Below are 23145 nucleotides of genomic sequence, written 5' to 3' on the forward strand. Positions count from 1 at the left end.
GCACTCCCGAGGTGGTGTCAAAAGAGCTGGGGAAGAACCACTGAGCAAGAGGGAGTAGCTCGGCCATGCAGTGCTGCGGAAAGCAAACACGCTTTCCAGCGAGTTCTGAGCAGCAGAACGAGTTAAAATGGTCCCTCTAGCACTGTCAGTAAAGTCATTATTAGTAAATGGTGTATATCTAACATCTTTAATTACAGAGCTCAAACCAGCCTCTACCTGCTGCCGACACAGCAGGTTTCTTTATACCTTCTCTCAAGTTAGCCACTAGGCATGGCTAACCACTGAATGAGGCATCATGCTGATAGGACTCGGTAGAGCAATTTCGAGTCGTAACAGGGCAGCTGTAGATGCAGATCTGGAAATAAACCTCCACCTGTGGATTGCAACTCAAATCTACAACTTCCAGAGCGTTCGTAGTCAGCTGGGTAGCAACAGCAAGAGGAGTCTCACTAGAAATAACAGCTCTCAAGTAAAAGGCAGAGAGAGGACTCACATCAGCAGTACTGACCTTCCTTGACTTCCAGAATTCCAGGTGTCGTAAATGAGATTTTGTTACCCAGCTTTGGTTTAGCAGCAATTTAGGATTTATTAATATTTTTGAGATAGATCACAAGATTAGGTTGTATAATTTTAACAGTACTTAATCATCAGCCAATTTAACAGAGTGATTCAATGGAATTTGTTACAATCAAATTTGTGACTTAGTTGCCAAGATTCAAAAATGGCAAGGATCACCCCACACACAGCAGGGTTGCATACACATGGAGGTGTTGTGATTTAACCCCAGCCAGCAGCTAAGCACCATGCAGCCGCTCACTCACTTCCCCCCGCACCCAGTGGGATGGGGGAGAGAATCGGGGAAAAAAAGTAAAACTCGTGGGTTGAGATAAAGAGAGTTTAATAGAACAGAAAGGAAGAAAATAATTATAATAATTAATAAAAGACAATAATAATAAAAGAATTGGAACATACAAAACAAGTGATGCACAATGCAATTGCTCACCACTCGCCAACCGATGCCCAGTTAGTTCCCAAGCAGTGATCCCCCCTGGCCAACTCCCCCCAGTTTATATACTGGGCATGATGTCCCATGGTACGGAATACCCCTTTGGCCAGTCTGGGTCAGCTGTCCTGGCTGTGTCCCCTCCCAACTCCTTGTGCCCCTCCAGCCTTCTTGCTGGCTGGGCATGAGAAGCTGAAAACTCCTTGACTTAGTCTAAACACTACTTAGCAACAACTGAAAACATCAGTGTTTTATCAACATTCCTCTCCTACTGAACCCAAAACATAACACTGTACCAGCTACTAGGAAGAAAAGTAACTCTATCCCAGCTGAAACCAGGACAGGAGGTTAAATCAAATCACATACAGACAGATAAAACAGTTTTGAACCACACAGACAGACAAAATAGTTCTGAATCAAACTGCAAATACACACGCACAGATAAAACAGTTCTGAACCAAATTTACACACACACACCCCCCCCCCGAGAGGTTAACCTATGCTTAAAATTTCCCTTTCGTGAGTTTCATGAATTACTCACTTCTATGTGCTGGCATTCATCACCAGAGGGTCAGCGAACCTTGCGAAATCAGGCCTTTAAATCCTTGCGAAACTGTCAACCGATGATCTTTCAATCCTCACAAAATCTATCCTGAAAGGTGTCCCAGCTCAGGGGGAGACACTGGGTCACACAGCCCACTGCAGTCCTGGAGAGCTCCAAAGGTCTCACCTTGGATCGCTGTTTATAGGGTCTCGAGATGACTGGCTTTGGTCATTATTTTACATTCTGGCCATAATTTGTGCAGAGTCATTCTGATAGAGAACTCAGGCAGCAGACGGCCCAGGTGTGGCCAGAGGATGCCCAGCCACACCAGCCCCAGGCTACTGGACTTGCAACCAAGATAACAGCACAATGAGAGTTCTTCCCAAAGCATGCATGGCTTATCCTGAAATAACAGAGTGGCCCCGGGGGGCTGCACCACCACACCAGAGCAGGACAGTACTTTAAGAATTGTAGTTGCTCTTTCTACTAAAATATTTTTTTTCTGCTAAGATACACAGAAAGTAAAAGTAAAGTCAATAAAAAGATACATGCATCCCATGTTTCCCTTCATGCTTTTCTTGCCTCACTTTGAATGATGTAATAAAATGTCACTAAAGATCAAGGCATGCTAGCAGCAAAGGCCCCAGCCATGATTAGAATCCCTTTCTATTTGGTCTTATACAAAATTTCTTTCTAAAAAGTGTGGAGGCCGAACTGTTCTTAAGCACTGACTTTAACAATAGCCTAAATTATTATGAGTTCTTCAATTATTACTTTGTCACCTGTGGAACATGATATTCCACAGCTTATTGTTCTGGTCCAAGACGAACATACGGGATCCTGTCATATACCCTTGCTGCAACTCAAATCTGGAGTAGTTGGGTCACTGTAAAGTAGGGCATTGTTTTCTCTATAAATACAAAGTACATTATTCCTTGCTTGTTTTTATTATTAAGAAATACCAAATATTTGGTGAATAATTTTCAAAGAAATAGAAAAAGAAATCTCATGGTTAATGACCACTTTCCATCAAATTCCTTTTAATTCTCTAATTTTTGAGCACATCGAAGAAAATAGGTTCCTTATTTTCAAGGAAAGTCACCTCACAATATGTTTTTTATTTCAAACTTTTAAACTGCTTTTTCATTCTCCTTATGTTCCCCACTAGCTCCTTACAAGGCTGCAACACTGAAGATGGCCCTGAATAAAGTCCAGCATCATCTGATCTGCCTTCTTGGGAATACCGAGGTGGAAGCAACCCTTCCTCACTAGACCTTACGGTTTCATGACCAAATTGCAACCATGAAAACCATCAGTCCATAAGCTGTTTGTCGCTACAGGCTAAATAACAACTGTAGTATATCATTAGCATAGCATTATGTCAAAGCACCATTTGGCTCTAGCCATACCTTCCATGCTAGACGGTTTGTTCTTGAAGTGTAAATACATTACACTTATATTAATATATTAATTAAAATGTCAAATCTCAAGGGAAGAGTCTCTCCAAGTATAGTAGAAAAAGAAAATAGAATCACAGTTAATCAAGGAACTCGTACAAGTAAACCTCACTACTGTGTTCTCTTGTGGATAACTTTTTTAAAGAACATTATTGCTAATTTAGCTAATTTAGCCCAGACTGTGATCACAAAAATCAAGAGAGTGGGAGGCATTCAAAAGGAAAAAAGAACATGAAGGCATGAAATGACAAAAACATAAAGAAGCAAGTATACAATACATTGTGTATTACAAATTAGAAGCATTTTTTAGATACATGTTTTTAACATCATTGTATGTCATATATAGTCACAAACATTGTTAACTGTTCTTGAAACAGCAATTATGTAGGAGACCAAGCTTGAACTGCGTTCATAAAGCACAGTTTCTTTCTGTAGCGGTTCTCTTCTTCATTAGATCTTTTTCACAGATCTAGCACAGACCATTGAAAATGTAGCTGACAAAAGAAGTGTTCCCAGAGGGAACAGGACTGATTTTCACTCTCTGAAGGATGTGATTGTGCAGACCCAGCATTAGCTTAAAAAGTCCTAACATGCCTAGAAAAATCGTTCTGGACTAGAAATCATTTATGTCTCTGCTGATTTGTTACTGATTAGTTTAGAAGAGAAATAAAGTAGATACAGCTGAAAAAAATACGATAGAGGAAGACAATTCTCACCATCACAGCTCATTTAACTTCTGAACTACCACCAGCAAAACACTGTAAATCCAGTAACTGCATATGTGAATTCTATTCTTTTATTCTGTAGTAAGTGCAGTGATCATATGGAAGGAAATATACTGATGTAAGAAAAACCTCCCATCCACACATCAGTGTCTCCTCTCATCCAAATTTGATCTTGAAGAGATTTTTCAGGGTACTGCTTTCAAAAAGAGTGGAAGTGTCTTTGCAGAGGTTAACACGTTTGGTATCAGGAGCTTTAATTCCCAGGTGGTGTGTACGGTAACTGTTGTGGTGTACAGGGTGCAAGGCCTCACTAGCACCAGTATTTCAGATTCAGTTGTGGATAAATCTAAGAAACAGGCCATTTCTGTTACTGAATCAAAAGGATCATTTGCCTCCCATCACAACACAGGTGCTCAAGTAGCCTGATTTTAAAATGTTCGTTTCTTTGCCGTCATAATACTTCAAAATGATTGATTTTCAAATGATTTTTACTTTTGTTTATTTGCTACACTAATTCTCTCTTGAAAGTTGTTTAAATCCAACCACCCTTAACTATTTCTCATCATAACGAAGTCTATTTTAACAAGTGCCGGAACCTCAGATGATTTCGCATGATGAAGAGACCGCGCAAGCTCATTTACCGCGCTAATTAAGCCCAGGGTGCACCCAGACAGGCCCTACAGCACGCTGGGTCACATCCTAGGATGGCAAAAGTCCCCGATTCCTGCAAACTCAGACTTAATCACTCTCCTTCGTTGCCACCCGCCGCCGCCGCCACATGGTACATCCTCCCCCCGCCCCCCCCCCCCCGGGCGGTACAGGTGGTAGGGCCCGGCGCAGCGGCGGCGAGCGAGGCAGGTCAGGCGCGGGGCGGGGAGGGGAACGGGCCGGTTCGGGCCGGTTCCGACCGCCTCACACCGGCCGCCGCTCGGCCGGCCCGCCGTCTGAGGCAGCCCCGGCCCCGCGGCCGGTGAGGGAAGCTTTGTGGCGGCCCTCAGGCGGGGTACCGCCGTTAGCGGCCCGGCTGACGTTAGGTTCGGCCTCCCGTGCTTTGACGGCGGGGGAGGGCTCGGGGCTGGACGGGGAGAGCCCTGCCGGGCCTCCCACCCGCAGGTCCCGTGCTGGCTGAGGGAAAACAGCCTCCTCCGGACCCTCCACCGCCAAGCGGAGTCCGAAGGGAGGGAGAGGGGGGTGCGGATGGGGATCGTCCGGGTGGCCGGGCTTACGCGGCCAGGCTGCGACGGAGAACTTTCCGTTTTTTCTGCACTAAAAGCACCGCTTGATGACCTTCGGTTTAAACAGTGCTATGCTTCCTTAAGCTTTTTTAAAAATGTCTTTCCTTTCCTAGATGTGAGGAAAAGCTTTTCCCCCACGAGGACGGTCGAGCAGTAGAACAGCCGAGGCGGGGAGGCTGGGTGGGCTCCGTCCACACAGGTTTCCAGGACTTGACGGGACAAAGCAGCCTGGTCTTACCTCATAGCGGACCCCGCTTTGAGCTCTTGAGGTCCCTTCCAACCTGGATTATCTTAGGATCCTCTGTAGTTTTTTCTAGAAAGCTTTGTGTCGGTCTAGTGTATTTTTGTAATCCTTCTTTACCTCATTTCCGCTACTGATGCAAAGCAGGGGTTCATTTTTTGTCTGTAAGCACAGAAGTGCGAATGCTTCCTCTACTATGCGTTAATCTACAAAACTGCTGCCTATTCCTGGTCCAAATTCCTCCACAAGCTATTCAAATCCTATCTACACTGCTCTCTTCTAGGTAGATACCTACTCTTCCAGGTTAATTCAAAGTTCAATGTAGGCATTTAATAGTTCATTTAACTTTCTACAGCCTACTAAGACCTGGCTACAGTTTGCTGTAATGAGAATGGTAGTGACCAGCATACAGTAGTCACACTGTTGCTCTCTTTAGTGAAAGATTTTGTGAAAAATACAACATGAACAAGAGGTTGGTTTGCTGATTTTCAAAAAGTGAGTTTTGTGTCTCAAAATACACATTCAGAAATTTCTGAATAAAATGAGTGATGAATCGGCCAGTTAATCCTAGCGTCCACTTCCTATAGAAGATACATATAGGAATCTCATTAAATAATGAAACTTGTAACACCCTTTTACTCTGTAGATACAGGTCACCGCGAGTCTGCTAGCAAGCAGGATCACAGGTAACTTCCAGGCAGGCATTAGTTCACTTCCTTATTGCTGTTATGACACCTGGTGATACGAGGGTGCTGCTGGCAGTGAGAGCAAACGACTCGTCTAAGCTGGCTGGTTTTTTTCTTAATCTCTCAATTTTACAATCCCCACCGCAATATAAGGATGTAAAAAGTTACAGTGGGGTCCTGCATATTAGAACAGTAGTCCAGCATGAGCTTTAAGAGAACTCTGAACTCTTGGAATAGGTTACATACCCTGGAAATGTGATACTGTCATCTATGGACTCTGAAATACACCAAATCATAACTCTTAATCATCTTCTCAGTTTCTATAGAACACCATGATGTTAAAACCCACTCATCGTATTTTGCATGTTCTAGTTTGCTCAGTGCTTTACAAGGGCTCCTGAGTACCCCAGTCAAATGCGGTTCAGCAAATAAAGTTTTCTTTCCTTTTATAATATTCTGTGTTTCTGCATGGATGATCCTCACTAACAGGAAAAAAGTTGACTATGATGTCAAACATTTTCAGACAACATAAAGCTTCTTTTAAGTGAACATAACAATCCTTTCCATGTCAGATCTTGGAAATGCACAATTTATCAGATTTTTTTTAAAAGCACTATAATAGATAAAATGACTGTATTTTAAGTGACTACATTACTCACAAGGCAATTTCGTTTAACAGCAGGATTACACATTGAAGTAAAAGTCATGGTTATTTTTCCAGTTCTTACTTTGGAAGTATCATGTGACATCCCAAACAATTTTAACAATACTTCATTTTGCCGGCAGCTTCCAGCTGAGCTGAAGCATTAATGAAGAAAGCCATGATACTTCAGAGATTTACTTACTCTGACTGGACCCACTAAATTCAATAGAACTACTTAGAATACTCAGATGCAGACGGTTGTGTCACTCCCTGTGGAAGAGAGGCTTCAGTTTGCAGTCCCCTTGAAACAGTCACTTTTTCAGGACAGGGAAAGGTCAGCACATGAAAAGTCTGTGACTTACCTACGCTCACGCTGCTTCCAGGGCTATTGGGGAAAAAATGCTTGTTTTGCGGTGGAGCTTGCTGGACTGCACTTCTCACGTCACAAAGTTTATGAAGATAAAATCATTAGCCTTGGGGTTATGACACAAGCAGCTTCATTAGGCAATCAGATTTTGCCTTGGAGATTTGAAGTAATACTAAAAAACAAGTTACCGATAAACAGCTTCTGTTAATAACATAAGCTTGCATGTAGAAAATTATGTCTTACTCTGTTAGTTTATGATGTAGTAACATAACAAGAGTCCAGCTTTTAGAAGCTGAAAAACATCAACTTAAAGGTACACTTTCTTGAGATGAAGTATTTTACCCCTGGAAAATATTTAACCTTACCTGACAACTACATGGGGGCTCTATCACTTAAGTTCTCTAAACAAACTATGTATTTTCTTAAAAGGTAGGCTATAAAGAAAATTTTAGGAGTCTTGCATAGCTGTTCCTGCAATAGGCTTCTTGGTCTGTTATGTAGAAGATTAGACTGCATGATCGTAACAGTCTTTTCTCTCCTAAAAAAACCCACCTCAAAATAATTTAACTTAATGCTCACATAGGTACTTTTTGAAGCACACTATACTTTGGGAGAGGTGAAAGCAACTGTATAAACAGCATTGTCAAATGCACAAATTGTATTCTTTTTCTCGTTTTCAATTTGAGGAGTTCGTGTTACCAGCAGCAGCAATTTGTGCAAGTATTTCACAGACCAGCAGTTCTCCCTTCCACACTCTGTGCTTCCAAAAGGTTGTTACGAGGACACCACCTAGGAAGTTAAAGGTACACTGGATGATATCTCTGTTTGACTGCTGCGGCTCCTTTGGCCACTGCAGAGCAGGCGGCAGCGCGTGTGCTATTGGTGATACCTGGCAGTCAGTTTGAGCAAAGGTGGGGCATGGGGTCACCCACAACTACCCTGCGGTTGCTGTGTGGACCCCAATACAGCCACGCACCTATTCCACCCTTTGCCTACTGGGGGTCGCTGGCAATGACAGAAACAACCTGGAAACAGAAATAAGGCAAAACAGCGCAAAAGGCAGCTGTAGCAAAGTAGGTGCTGAAGAGGCAAGTGAAGGCCTGAAGATGTTACAGTGTACTTGCTTCCTCCCCCAAAATACCCGTGTGCTTATTCAGAACCCAATTAACAGACTCTGCTCGTGGAAAAACACATACATAAAGGTTTTGATGATTTTTTTCCTTAATTATAACGAGAATGATTTCACAATGCAGTTAGGCTGTGAACCGCTGCTGACGGAGCGCTGGAGGTGGGTCTCCGACACGTGAAGGAACAAGTCACGCTCCAAACAGTGCTTGAGAAGTTAAGCAAATACATTCAGAAGAGTTAAGAAAGCAGCCTTTGAAAAAATTCATTTAGTAGAATTAGTCAAATTAAATTGAATGAAACATTTTTCTAATATAGTGCGAGTGAGCTGTAACATAACAATGTTAGCTGCAGGAAACGGCTGACAGTTTGGTTTTTGTATGACTGCAAGCATATGGACAGAGCGCTGCCCCCACATCAGGTCTGTTGCATGCCCATGTTATTGTTGTAAGGCATCCGTCAGAACATTAACCTTTCAAAAGTCTTACCTCCCTCCCCCTTCTGCATGAAAGCTGAATTTTGTGCTAGTAACAACAAAACACTGTTGAGAGTGGTTTCTTATGCCAGCTCAAGTCTAAATATCAGTGCCTCTGAGAACATTACAAGGTATAATTTGTGCCTTAAATGTGTTTTCTTGTAGTTGCTGTTCTCTCTGCATAGGACTGCGTTCCATGATGTTGAGAGGAGTCACTCACAGTGCAAAAGATATATTTACTCTTCTGTTGGCAAGATCTCAGTATTGTAACCCAGGACTGAATTTTCCCTCTGTATGGACTGAAGTAATGAAGAGAAGCTTCCTAATACATTCCACTTACACAACGGATACAAAATCAAGAGAGGAAAATAAAAAAACCATTGATAGTCTCTACAGATTGTCAGTTGACATTAAGAAAATACGCAGACTAAAGGAATGGGTCCTTCTCCAGGATGTGGCCTATGTTAAAGAAATTGCTGATATCTTAAAAGAAATGGGAGCAGATGAGACCACTGTAGCCAACATTTTAGAACGCTGCCCAGAGGCAATTCTCCATACCCCTGCAGAGATAAACTCTCAAAGAACTCTATGGCAACTAGTATGCCAGAATGAAAATCACTTAATTAAATTAATAGAGCAATTTCCAGAGTCTTTTTTTAGTACTCAGTATCATGAGAATCAGAAGGCAAATATACTGTTTTTTCAAGAGTTGGGACTTAAGAATAATATAATCACCAGGTTCTTGACAAGCGCACCCAGTATATTCTATAATCCTGTTGAGAAAAACAAAAACGTGATAGAGACATTACAAAGAAATTATTTAAGTTTAGGAGGTTCTGATGCAAATATGAAGATCTGGATACTGAAGCTATTGAGCCAAAATCCATTTATTTTATTAAATTCCTCCACCACAATCCAGGAGAACTTGGAATTTCTCCAGAAGAATCATTTCAGTGACCATGAAGTTCTACAGCTGCTGTCCAAACTTAAAGGTTTTATTTTTCAGCTTACTCCTACTACTATGCAGAAGAGTATGCTTTATTCCAAAAATGTCTTTAAGTGCAGTGATCAAGAATTAAAACAGCTAGTGCTGAAATGCCCAGCCCTTCTCTACTATTCTGTTCCAGTTTTGGAAGAAAGACTTGAAGGACTACTGAAGGAAGGAATTTCTGTAGCGCAGATTAGAGACACACCAATGGTGCTGGAGTTGACAACGCAAATTGTTCAGTACCGAATTAAAAAACTCTCTGCTTTGGGATATGATATAAAGAGTGGAAATCTAGAAAGCTTGAATGGTACTAAGAAGGATTTTGAAGTCAATTATGGTAGGATACAATCAAAGAAGGAGAGACCAATTTTTAATCCTGTTGCTCCTGTACACATCGAAGAATAATTTGAATGCTGTACTTCAAATTACACAGAAGAAAATTATTAATGAGAAAAGAGATGCTGGGTGGTTGAGAAGAGCCGAAAGAAATCTTAACCAGATTGTAGTCTTATACTGTACTTTGTCCCAGAGTGGGTCTTGGGCACAAATTCATTATACAGTTGTAGCTTTCTAATACTTTCAAATAATATCATAGAAGCTGGTTATGATAAAGGTTGCCTTTTTTCCCCAGGGAGTACCTCACTTTTTTTTTTTGGTTCCGTTACATTTCCTTATCTAACAGGGCGTTAACTGCTTTGGATTTTCAGCTCTGTCACTGCACAGTCCAGCCTGGGGTAGTGATTAGCACAATCTTTATCTGAGAAAAGGAGGGTTATTTTTCCAGCAGTGTTCAACCCACTGGTTCACTGAATTTTGGAGGCTCTTTTTGAGTTCCATTCCTTATTGCTGCAGTAAGTAGCTCTAGCTCCTGGATCCTGACCTGCAGCAGACCTCACTTCTTGGATAGGAAAACATAGGTAGAGCAGTCTGAGAACAGGGGCAGGACATACTATTTTTTTATTTAGTGACTGCTGCAGTGAGGCCCTAGTATGTTTGTGTGCAAACCACAATGCAAAGAAACTATGAGACAACCTCCTTTATATTTCTGAGACTTCAAAATTTACTACTTTTTCAAAAGGTTTGGGGCAGGAGGAAATACATTTATTGCCATTGTCTAGTTCTTAATTTCTTTTCTAGCACAGCTTAGGGAGAGAAAAGGTTAGGGAGAGACTCAAGTGAGTCTCAGAAGGATTGTAGGAGAAAGGAAAAAGTCATGCTTTTATATTAGGTGTAACAAAACTCTAGTCTGTAAACCACTGGTGATTAAAAATGACTACTAGATTTGCAAACAGCTGCCAGTTTCTAAATATATGGATGACACTGCTTCTCAGATAACACCATACAGTAATTGTTGACAAGTGCTGGCTTTCAAAATAGTAACTATCTGACAGTGTTTAAGTTCTCAGGGGATTTTATTTATTTTCATTTACGGGCTGTGAATGAGAATATAAAATAGTAGCATCATTGACAATCATCTCAAGAGAATTAGGATCATCAGTGATTCTGTTTCTCAGAAAGACTTTGCTAAGCAACTATTCCATACACATTCCCTCTTGACAGCAGGAGAAAAAAAACAGTTACACCCCCCCCTCGCTCCAGGCCATTCTTCAAGGCCATTTTTAACAGACATTTTGGCAGCAAGTCCAGGGTTCCTTTTCTTAAAGAAAAGTTTTAAATTGCTGAGGAAAGCTGGTATTGAATTACTTGCTTAGATGGTGAGCTGCAAGGTTATATTTTATATAGGCTGCCACATTATCTGCTGTGAGCTTGGAAAAGGCTAGAAACATCTGGTTAGATCAGTGCCAAGATCTCAACAGCTGAAGGTCTTAAACTCACCACCATGCAGGCAAGTGTGGACGTGATGGCAGCTTGTGGGGGTAACCACAGCTCTTCTAGGAGTGCGTGTGACAGTGGCGAGAATTCAAGAAGGGGCACATATCACCAGCATGATAAAAGTCAGGCTGTGTTACTAAGCCATGTCTTTGCTGACTCTTCAAAACACATTATCGTTTTTTTAGGAGGAAACTGGGAAGATAGCCATATTAAAAATTTACAGGAACTTGCCTTTATCACTTTCTGACTGTCTGCTCAGCTATTAAGCATACCACAGTATTACTTGAATTTCAAAGCATCGTTCCCCTCAGACACAAGGGGACATTTCAGCTCTCTGAGGTTATTCATAATACAACCTGTAATGCTGAACCACAGATCTGATGGATGGTTTAGGATGAAAAGGAAACCAAGATGTAGAACAGTGTTTTCCCTGAAAATTTAGTTTCAGCATTTCTACATATATCTGTTTTCAAAGTTCCTGAAACACCTTATTTCCATCACTTACAGTATTTCCAGTGGCAGTGAACAAAATGGGAAAGTGACATATTTCCTTGAGTCACAGCCTGAGTTATCACAAACTCATTTTCCATTCTGTTTCAATTTCTCCTCCTCCCCTTTCAAAACAAAAGCATAAACAGAAAGACTCCTTTTTTCTACCAGCAGACAGAAATTCATTCAATCCTTCATTCATAATTCTATGCCTGGGACCCACTTCTCTCTTCTTCACATTTATAATATTCATTTATAATAAAGCCTCACAGAAGCTCCCAATTACCAAAATGTATTGCTGAAATCTGCTTCGTCTTCTCTTGCTGTTACTTGCAGTGAACATGAACCAGTTTAAACTGTTTAAGTCTGGCACATAAAAGCCTATAGACCAACCTTTCATTACACAGCAAGCAGTCAGGCATACAAGTAGTCTTCATAAACACTGCCCCTTTTGAAGTGGGGGCTGGGAAATGGAGAGTAAAATAAAACCACTACAAAAAAACAACCCCGAGACACAAGAACAATCTCACTTCCCCTGAAAATTTCAGGTCCGTATTCCATTCCACTCACTACGATCTTAAAAGTGGGTATCCCCAAGCCTCAGTTCACGCAGGGGAGGAAAGGGTATGAGGGATTTTGTGTTGTGTCTAGGCACAGCCTACATAGTGAACTTAAGAGTTTTTGTTAAGAGCTGGTTGGTGCAGATAAAAGGCACTGGGGCATGATACTGTGGGAAGATTTATACCTAAGTATGCCTTTCTCCATAAATTAACTAAGGAAGCTTTCAAATGTCTGAAACAGCAACAATTTAATGTTTCACAAGTGTCAGGACAGAATCAGAACAAGTTTTTAAGATGAAGCAAGTTTCACAAGTGAATGGAAAATATGCAGGATATAGGACAAAGCTCTTTTCAAAAACTAAAACCATATGCCATGTTAAAGTGTTTCAGTTACAAGACTCAGAAGTAATAACTACAGGTTATGTTAATAACAAAACATAATGAAGTGTTGGCAGCTCTTTACAGATCTGACATTGCTTATCTCAGACCACACTTGTTTTGCAGCAAGTTTCATAGTATAAAAATCAGAGACTATCGTAGAAAAGGGGTATGACCAGTTCAACATTTATGCTTTCAGAAAACTATTAGGAAGGGTTTGGTTGAGTGTCACAAATGCCACTATGCTCCAAACAGGTGGCTCTTAAGGGTTCAGTGGTAGCCCTCTGGGGATATGTCTACACTGGAAACTGCAGGGGAGCAGACCATACTAAATTATTTGCTGCAGCTAGATTGCCTCTGATATCCAAGCTAGCTCATTTCTAGAGCTAACTGGTATCCTTAAACTACGCTATATTCTATGCAATTAGCTTTTGGCTATAAAAAAGTTAAAAGTCTTCCATTTGTTGCATAAACTTACCTCATCACACCCTTGCAGCAGATGGGAGCTAAGCAGCTGGTGCATCTAACAAAAGGAGCAGATAATGCCGTTTGCTGGGTTTTTGCTCTCCCCACCGCCCCAAATCCCCATGCTTACGAATATTGTACTACCAACATATACAATTACTGATACCAAATAAAGTTGTTGCAGAGTGCAGTTGAAGTACCAATGGCTCAGAGGGACTAGGTGACTACTGTACCATAATTTACACATAGTGTACTTTCAACACCCATGAATATTGGACTAAGTTTTAGCCAAGCAATATGTTTTCATTTTTTTAAATTTTTTAAGAAGTCTCCCTATATATCCTTCTTGTACAACCATAGCCACTGAAAAAGTAAGCTTACATGCTTGTAAGTTCTCCATAGCAACACAAGCTTTTAGAAAATACTGCATACACAACATTCACAGCCTTCTATGGGCTTCCAAAGAGGTTACTTATTTTGCAAAGTCAGTACACACACAAAAAAAAAAAAAAAAAGAGATCACGAACAGCTTCTATTTTAAGGCAACCTCAAGCTGTGTCATTACAAGTGCATTCTGCCTCACATGCTGTAGAGGACCTACAGATGTTACCATTTGAGGTGTGTCAACGTTTGGAATCTGTCAGTGTACAATTTACTTGGATGATGCTTCTTTCTCTCTCTTTTTTTTTTTTAGTAAGGCCTCACCTACCTTTTTTGGTTTGTTTTTTTATATAAAAGTATTGCATTTTACTCAACAATCAAAATGCAAACTATGAGAGAAAGATGTAGTGAAAAATTCCTTGCCTTTGATTAAACAGAGCAAGAAGCTAACCTGGTGCATCATGGAGCTGAGACAACAGCTTTGCTAGTTCTTCAGTGGTTTCCAACTACACAAAGGAGTTTCTTTCAAGTCAGACAGTTGTGCTAGATGACCACAAACATCAGCCCAGTTTCCATTAAGCCATCATTTTTTCTAGTGTCTATAAGAAGTTTATTAGAAGCAAGTATTCACTTGCAGGAGATAGATGCACATCATTAAATACACCTGAGATGGAGCAATCTTGTTTTCAGTAAAAACTGACAAGGTTTCAGATACCAGGATTTGTAAAAGAGAGTCTAAGGCTCATTCTGTGCACTGCACTGAAACGACAGAACAGTTCTTTACACAGCTTCACCTAGTAAAAAGATATTTTTTCTAATAAGGCATTAAGTTAGTTTACTCTTTATGATCCCTTCTACCATGTTGTCAAACGTTCTCACTTCTATCTCCCACTCATTTCCAATTTCTGCGCACCTCCAGTTCTATTTGCTCCAGTCCGCACTGGTAGAATGCGGTCACTGATAGTTTACAGGCTGCCTGCAAATGCAGTTTCATAACCAAAACTATTGGGGTACATCCAACAATGCTGTTAGACAGCTGAAGGATCCTTAGCACGAGGATATGGAAACCACTGAGAACAGTAAATGGCATCTCATCATATTGATGGTACAGCAGAGACTACCAAGTTTCTATGTTCACATTTTAGTCCAAAACTCCAAAAGACTTAGAGTAAATGAATATTCAAATACGTATTATCCCTTCGGATACACTTAACTTCTATAGTTATCAAGTGTAACATTTCACCAGATACAAAGCTTCAATCTAGGCTCTAATAAATCTTCATACGCTGTGCTAGCCAAGCTGCTTCTGTCCTTTTCAGATGAAATCGAGTTACTTGCACAACTCTTTAGAAGATAAAGTGTCTAAGACACATGGCTTCTCATGGTCCAAATCTTAGCAGATTTTAATGCCACTGATGTAATATTCTGAAGAATCAAGTACGTCTCAGTTTTGGTTTTAGTCAGACTTATCCTTTTTCTTTCCCGTTAAAGGCACTTTACTTGCAACGGCAGATCCTACAGCTGTAACACCTCCAGCTACAGCAGAAACACTTCCTTTGACTAGCCCCACTCCCATTGAAGGCACAGATGTGACCGCTGTTTTGGTAATTTCCAAGCTCTTCCCTCCAATCCAAGCAACACCCCCAATCGTGGCACCAACAGCTCCCTTTGTGACACTGAAGAGGCCACCAGTCACACGAGAAAGCATGCCGGGCTGCTGCTGCGGGTGGTCTTTTAATGAACCTAAGGGAGGAAACAACAAGCAAATCAATCGCAGTGCTATGATTAAAGCATTTTCAAAAGAAAAGGTTGTTCATAAGTATTTCCTTTTCTAGCCTAATGGCCACTGCACACAGTATATACTTACCTTGCAGGCTGCTTTTCTTGGATGCTCATACACCACCATAGTTCCAAGTAAGAAAAGACACTTTGCTGCGGCAAGACACACCTCAACGCTGTTTTCTAAAATCTAAGTCAATACTGAGCCTACAAATATCAGGCATATAGCTCCCACACAGTCTTACGTGCTAAACTTCTGTCCTCTGTATGCACCACTACTTTCCCAGACTCTGGGAAGTCTCATGGCCAAATTAGCCTCATTCCTGGACTTTATTAATGGGAGGGCACAACACACCCTCCCGTTTCCCCATCCTAATATTAAGAGTTAACCCACAGAGTGGGGGACCTCCAAAAGCAGCAGGACTACTTGCTGTTCAAATCTCTAAGGAAGGACTGGAAGAAGTTTCCTGGAGAAGCAGAGCCAAAGGTATATTAAAAAAAAAAAAAAAAAAAAAAAAAAAAGGTGTTCTTTGAAAAGACCTCACCTTGAGGCAAAGTTGCTTCTTTCCTTAGTAATTACTGTTCTGAAGATGCTTACAGGGGTTGTGTGCAAAGGGTCAGGAAAGAAGGTTACAAACAAGAGCAATCAGAGGAGTCAAAAGAAGCATGAGAAGGACAAAACTGGTGCCAACTCTTCACTGTAGCACTTCCTTTCTTCATCATGTACACAAACTTAATTTTCTTCCAGAAAGGCCTTTTCTGTAATTTGGATAGGGAAGCGGGGCAGGGACGGAAGTCCAATGGCCAAATAAGCTCATTAAATGCCAAAAGTGGTCCCCACAGACATTAACAATAGCAAGAGTTACAGGCTCCCAACGGAAGTCCCAATATGACGCACAAAACCAAATCGCAAACCATAGGATTTCTGCATATTATTGATGACGTTAATATGTTTTTTCTTTTTAATGTTATGTTTAACCTGCATTTTGCAGTTTCTTCCTATATACCGTAGAAGTCAATTCCTATTCCATATTTATGATACAATTACATAGCCTCAACATAATAGAAACCTATTAGAGTAATAGAAAGACTCCCAGAATTAGCCACTTAGCCTTCCAATAGTTTACTAATTACTTTGCATTTCTAAAGGTAGGCTTCAAAATCCTAGATACATGCACCTTGCCTCTAAAGGCAACTGAGACTGCAAGTCCATGCCCTGCTACTGCTAAGCATCATCTAATCTTCAAAAAAGAAATAGGAAGATGAAACAGTATGTTAATGTTGTATTTAAGCACACAAGAAAATATCACCTACTGCACCTATAAACCAGTAGCCCCGACATGTCTGTCTACAAGGTATTTTCAGTGTGAACCTTGAGAAATCTCTGGTCTTCACAACAATTTACAGGCAAGCATTTTTCAGCTCCTGCCTTGTCAATTCCTCACCAACCCCAAACATTCCTTAAAAAAAAGTTTCAGAGAGAACCATGGCAAGAGACAGCCAGTTAACACAAGTAGGGTGAGTCCCAGAGTTTTTGTATTTTCTAGCTACCTGTAGATAATGTATGGGATTTAACAGATACATTTCCCTTTCTTAGGGAAAAACAGAGGGAACCAAGAAAAGAGCAAGTGGAACCACAGTGGGCAGAGGTAGGGAAGAAACAAACATGAAATAAAGAGGTGAGGGAGTCAGCAGCAGAATGAAAATGCTTGGAAGAGGACAACGAGTCTAAAGAGCCAGGGGAAAAGAAAAATCAGATCTAGATCCAGCAGAGATCTCTATCTAGCCCCTGTCAACCCATTTGCTCTGCACTGCAGACATGCCTTAGGAGAACGAGTAGAACAGGTCTCTCTCTCCAGTGCCCTGACTGCTGACAACTCACATTCAGAGGACAGTTTCCAAGAGTCACCTCCCAGCACTCATCTACAAGATGAAAATGAGGGTGAACAACTTCCCATGCACCTCCAGTGAGTTTTTGATAATGCCAGGACTGACCCAGGATTCAGAATTTGTTAAAAAAGTGTCAAGTTCAGAGTTCCTATGTGCATGCCTGGAATAATTAAAACAAAAGATGTCATCTAAATGTGAGAACTTCTTACAAGTCTGACAAAAATTAAAAAAAAAAAAAAAAAAAAAAGGCATATAGAGGAACAGTGCAGCTCAAGGGAGCAAAAAAATACTAAAAATGCTTCCAGCTTACACTAGTCTTTCTTATTTGAGAAGTTGATGTAGATAAAGTGTCACGGAAACTAGAAATGTAAGTGACAGCCTTTTACTTAAAGCCAAGTAATACCCTTGCTGGTTCATTCTAGGCCAGCAGCTTTCAACCCGGACACCTCCAGCAAAAATGCATTGCCAACACAAGCACACAGATATCAGAATTCCTATTCACACAAAGAAAGCCTAAAGAATCAAACTCAGATAGGAGCATATACAGCCTGGTATAAAATCCACTGTCTAGGTATTATTCATTAGACAATTCTTGTGACTAGACTCACAGACCTTGTAAAAAATTTGGTTAGGAAGTGCTTCACTTCCACCTAACTGGATCATTATCATCACGGTGAAAGGGAGTAGTTTTATCACACTGAATTTTAAGAGTTGATTTCAGTGAATTAGATCTGACGTTAGCAAGAAAGGACCCATCATAGCTAACTTAAAATTACAAAAGAGAAGCAAACAAAAGTAATCTTGACATGCTTTTCCTCACATTACTTCAGGTAACCAATCCTTCAGCAACATATACTCTATTTCACAAGTATAAATACTGACTGTGACTTGGTGTATTAATAACTTCTGGTGATGGTTGACACATTCCCATTTAATTCCTGTTTGCATTGTCCATGAGATCTAGTAAATGCCTGCAGCTGCAAAGAGTTTTTATTGCCACTTGATTTCTATTCTAGGATACACATTCCTGGTCTCCTTGTTTCTAACCAGTATGAGAAAGAAGGTAAACCAGATCATTCCTAAATCTAGGGAGAAAATTACACAAGTTCCCTGTTCAGGGGTTGGCTTTACCATGCTACCTTGCAGCCAGCTTCCTGCTGAAAAGTGTCCAACAGCCAACAAGAGTTTGAATGAATGTAGGCTGCAAAGGTTGGCACCACTTGCAAAGCAGAAAATAAACCATTAGAATAGCACTACTTATAGAAAGTATGAGCACAAAAGCTTCTTCTACATATGTATTTCTTTAAACCCTTTGGGCACCAAGCTTGTCGAGTGTGATTTCAACAAACTGGAACTATTTATATCTTTATGAAAAACTGCAAATTTGTTTTGGAATCGAGCCTTTCCTCTAAGGATTTTTTTTGGCAGCCTGTTCAGAGAGCCTGTTCAGATCTTCTTGCCAACATTGAACTGGTAGCCTTCCATCCCCATTTGGCCATCCTTCTATGATGGTGTAAGCGTATCGCATATGAAGGCCTTGTATGACATTTAAAACAGGGATGTTCTTCAAGGGTACTCCAACGTTTTAGCTGAAGTCATGAGGCTTGAAGAGTGCACGTGAAACAGAATCAAGAGGAAAAAGCCTCTTCAAGGACAGAGTTTCCATTAAGGCAAGCTGTGTTTCATTCTGCTCCCTCTAACTACACCAACTTTCTCTATCTATTTAGATTTCATATTCAAACTGGTTCTTGTTATACTGAAAGAAGATACTGTGCAGAAGAAAATCAAGTCTTAAATGCTCACAAATTTTAAATAAAACCTTGCAATAACTAGTGATGATCAGACTCTGCTGTTATGCTTTGAATCTGGACAACCTACTGAGTATTCTAGGAAGATTAAAAATGCCCACTTGTTTCACTGCCTTCCTCAAGAAAGAATCAGTTGTAGTTTATCAGTCAGACACTGTTCACTTTCTATATGCAAGGTTTAACATGAATAAAACACAATTCCATCTTTAAGGGGGGGTGAGGGGGAAAGGCACCTTAAAAATTAGACTTGAAGATAACACACATTAGGGCATAGTTTCCAGCCTAGCATTTGCTTTCAGAAATGCTTCTGGGATCTTGACAACCCTGTAAGAGCTTAAAAAGAAAGATTTTTGTCCTCACACCAGGACACTGTAACAAGTTCAAGTATAGTAGAGCTTAAGAACCACTGTGCCATGAAAATCTATTTCTCCCTTTCCACTCTTCTTGTACTTGCGTTTCCTGCCTAATAGTTGTTAAGAATAGAGTGAGTTATTCCACTTCAAGCCCTTCTGCTACAGTTAGTGGATAATACTGTTGTTCAAGTGAAGTAAATTGTTCAGTCATACAACATACAAAAGCTGAGGAAACAAACAAACAAACAGAGCTCGAAAGGGTCATCATAAATTGAAAAGCAATGAACCGAGAGGAATCGGCACTCACCGACCTCTACATCCAACACACTTGGTCTTAAAGCAAGAGAAGACAAACCACAGACAACCTGTGTGCCAAGAATGGCTTTTGATCTAGTATGCTTCCAGTCGCATTAGGCAAACAGGACTCTTCACAGTCCTGCTGTTCCATAGCCCAGAAGGGAACTCGGCTCATCTGCAACTGCATTTCCTCTGCAGATTCAATAACCAATTTAAGATTCATTTGATTCAGGAGACCAAGATGCCACTGCATTAATGAAGTAAAGTTTGTGTTTGTTTTTAGGAAACCATGAGATTAAGGCAACAGTTAGAACCACAGTTAATTGTATGATGGAAAAGGGTCTCCAAAAGTAGTAATAAAGTTCCATGTACTTTTTAAACACTTCTTGTTTAAAAGTCACAAGCACTATGAACTCAGCAAGGACTCCAAAAGTGAAGCTGGGCTCTTTCCATCTCGCATAATGAACAGCAGAAATAAATACCTATTGGACCAATTCACATCTCTGGAAACTAATCTGCAAATTATGTCCTTCAGTATCTGCCCATCTTCTCTATAATTTATCAGTACAGTTCTTCACTGAGTTATATTCAGTGGCCTTATTGTTATTGGGATAATGCAGAAGTGAAGAATAATCCAGGCCCATCCCATTCCAGGGCTGGCTTGCTTACTGTTACTTAAATGAAAGTTAAAGGGTTCAGCTTGCAGATTTTTTTTTTTTAAGAGATCTGAACTTCTGATGAAATTCTGTGAATATACTTGATATTATGAAAACTAATACATACCTTCTGGTGGTTCATCATGAAGGTATGATGGGACTTCCTGTTGATTTTTGTCCGTTTGATTCATTATTGCCTAAAAAAGAAATTCACATATGCTGTACATCTTTTCTGGCAACGCATAAATGTAATCCATGAATCCAAAATGCACGTAGGTTAAGTTCCACAGAAAAGGAAGTTCTTTTTCATTACTAGATACACTAGCAGCTCCTGCCAAACTACTGCTATTTCATACTGCTAAAAAGCAATCAGGAAGAAAAACAGTATGAAAAACAAAACAGCCACTCTCATACAATAGTTTATGTATTAAAAAAAGCAAAGCCCAGTGATCACAGAGGTGGTGGGCACTAGAAAAACAACAGCAGCATGCCTGTAAGATCTGTTAGTACCTGGAAAGCAGCACTTCAAAGAAACAAGTCCTTGCAGCAGAATTTAAATAAATGCCATGAAAACAAGATGGAAGAAATGTAATGAAAACACTCCATTTATCTTGTAGCAGTACTGCATACACAGTGTGGTGATAGCAGCAGAACTAGACTGTTTTAACTCTACACAAACTTTCCAATGAAAACATTTCAGAAAGGAGATTTCTTTACATCAAAAGCTGTTTCCTCGAGCAGTTCTAGAGCAGCAGTCCCTGACAGTGAGGGGAAGCACAGGAGAAAGCTCAAATCAGCAGCTCTGCTTACTGCATTTCCCCTTTGGAGGCGAAGAAAGCAATATCTAGCCCAGGTTTCCCTCCTGCTTTCCTCCCCCACGAAAATGTGCCTCGGTGTTAAGTCCTGCCTCCTTCCCTGAGCCTCCCTGCCAATCCTGCTTTCCCTCCTCAGCAGGCACTGAGGTCAGGAAAAGAAAAACAAGTTGCACTAAGCATCCTTCTATCTTCCTGCCAGTGACCTCTTAGTTCCCTTCTCCCTGCACATATAGGCAAGCCTTTAAATAATTTAAATTTCTTCCGGGAGTCACCGACCACCAAAAAAAATAATTCCAGCTTGTCTTGCCATGCACAGATCTCTCTGTACCTCCTCTGGGTGAGGAAGGAGTGGCTGGGATCTGAAGAAGGGATGAGAAGGCAGAAGCAGAACTTGACAGTGGGAAGACTCACCGGGAGAACACCAGCTAAAACCCTTGTAGTATAATTATGAAGTCAAAACATCACAGTAAAAAATGGCACCCACACACTAAATGATAGATCCTTGGATGCGAAGCAAGCCTAAATTGAATATTAAAGAGTCCTCACAATCAGCACTAAGGGTATCAGTTCATGACTCAGAAAACATAAGTACTTTTACACAAGAAGCTCAACAAGAAAGCAAGCAAAAAAACCTACTACCAGGGTGGCTGATTTGATGGTAACACTGAACAAGTACCTAACAAAAGCCAGAAACACAAACATGGAAGCTAAGAAATAGGAAAGTGAGTAGTAATACATCAAGATGGATGACCCAATACATGAGGGCTAAGAGGCAATTTGAAAAAGTTACAATCATAGAATTCCTTGTTACTTTATTTAATCACAGGTCAGCAAGTCAAAAAAAAAAAGAAAAAAAAAAGAAAGGCAAGAGAGCCCAATTGATCACAGGGAGCAACCAAGGGCAGTCAGGTTCTGAGAAAGAACTGGATACAGGTACTACATGACTTCTTTGCATTCATCTAATGCAACCTGGAAGAAATACAAAGATTTGTCCTCACTATGTGAAGTTACATGTAGGTTGTTGCTTTTTTTCCAACCTGAAACAAAAATATCAAGCAGTATAAGAAAGAGAAGGCAGATGCTGTAACAAACTGAGAGGCCTGGCATTATTTGATCAAAACATCTGTACAAAGATACGAAGCAATTACATTCCTACTTAACATGTGGCCATTTTGTTCGTTAAGATGATTACTCTATCAGGAATTTGGAAAGAGTTTATTCACTGCATTAGGGAAGATCCTAAAAAAAGTAAAATAAAAGTCACAACCTAGCAAGTCTTACTTCAAGCAAAGGAATAAAAATGTGACCAGAACAGTTTTAAAGCAGACTCAAGGGAGACACAAATGAGTTAAGCCAGAGATAAATTAATTTTTATAAAGAACTACCTCCGCTAATATATTTGTATCTAGCTGGCATGTAACTCCCAAAAGAAATTCAGATGAAATTGCTTGTTTGAGCTCCCAAAAAGTTTCTGCCAACAGTTCCTCATAAGAGGCTCAGAAAAGTTATTTAATCAGACAAAATACTGTCACGGATTATCAACAAGTTTAGAGGGGAATTGGAGCAAGTTACCAATTTTGAACGTGGCAGAACACTAGAAAGCATCACAAGGCTCCACACAAGTTTTAGTATTTTCTGCTATTAAGAAGGTATTGGACACAGCAGCACTGACAGCAGATACAGCCCTGATGAAGTACCGAGGATCTGTTGTGTTAGGCATCATACAAGTATTTAAGATGACACCTGTCCAATGGAAAGAGTCAGAGCAACATTGGCAAACAGTGCAGGTAAAAGATGCTTTCATAACTCTCCGTAATCTAGTTTAGGCCACTGACAGATTTGCTTGCAGTTCCTGCAAAGCTAAATGAGCAAAGCAATGTATTGGCAGGGGAGTTTCACAGCAGAGTTTCTAGTTTAGTGATGAAGTATTTAAAAAAAACACAAGTGTAAAA

The 23145-nt window shown here is 40.5% G+C and overlaps 2 protein-coding genes across 15 annotated transcripts in view; one reads left to right on the forward strand and one right to left on the reverse strand.

Moving 5' to 3' along the window:
* On the forward strand, positions 1-12721 carry MTERF2 (mitochondrial transcription termination factor 2). Of its 4 annotated transcripts, none has more exons than XM_069807384.1 (3): positions 1-537; positions 2716-2795; positions 8667-12721. In XM_069807384.1, exon 3 carries the CDS (start codon positions 8698-8700, stop codon positions 9892-9894), a length of 1197 nt encoding a protein of 398 aa, XP_069663485.1. In that variant the 5' UTR covers positions 1-537; positions 2716-2795; positions 8667-8697; the 3' UTR covers positions 9895-12721. The 4 variants fall into 4 exon arrangements, with proteins under 4 accessions (XP_069663485.1, XP_069663484.1, XP_069663483.1 ...); XM_069807383.1 differs by having other exon boundaries at positions 1-532; XM_069807382.1 differs by lacking the exons at positions 1-537; positions 2716-2795 and adding an exon at positions 4550-4587.
* TMEM263 (transmembrane protein 263) overlaps positions 12601-23145 on the reverse strand; it is a 16232-nt gene continuing 5687 nt past the window's right edge. For all 11 annotated transcript variants that reach the window (XM_069807388.1, XM_069807386.1, XM_069807394.1 and 8 more), the window contains 2 exons: positions 20506-20575; positions 12601-15338 (listed from right to left, as the gene is read on the reverse strand). In XM_069807388.1, the coding sequence (XP_069663489.1) occupies positions 15052-15338; positions 20506-20569 (351 nt within the window). In that variant the 5' untranslated portion in view covers positions 20570-20575 and the 3' untranslated portion in view covers positions 12601-15051. The remainder of the gene's footprint in view (positions 15339-20505; positions 20576-23145) is intronic.

The sequence above is a fragment of the Haliaeetus albicilla genome, chromosome 19 (genome assembly GCF_947461875.1).
Source record: "Haliaeetus albicilla chromosome 19, bHalAlb1.1, whole genome shotgun sequence".
Lineage (NCBI taxonomy): Eukaryota > Metazoa > Chordata > Aves > Accipitriformes > Accipitridae > Haliaeetus > Haliaeetus albicilla.

What these genes read in the sequence shown, in the direction of transcription:
- MTERF2 (XM_069807381.1), top strand. Translation starts at nt 6,783, where the DNA reads ATGCAGACGGTTGTGTCACTCCCTGTGGAAGAGAGGCTTCAGTTTGCA. An exon ending in CTTTTTCAGGACAGGGAAAG is followed by an intron (nt 6,869 to 8,666) that starts GTCAGCACATGA and finishes GTTTTCTTGTAG; the next exon opens with TTGCTGTTCTCTCTGCATAG.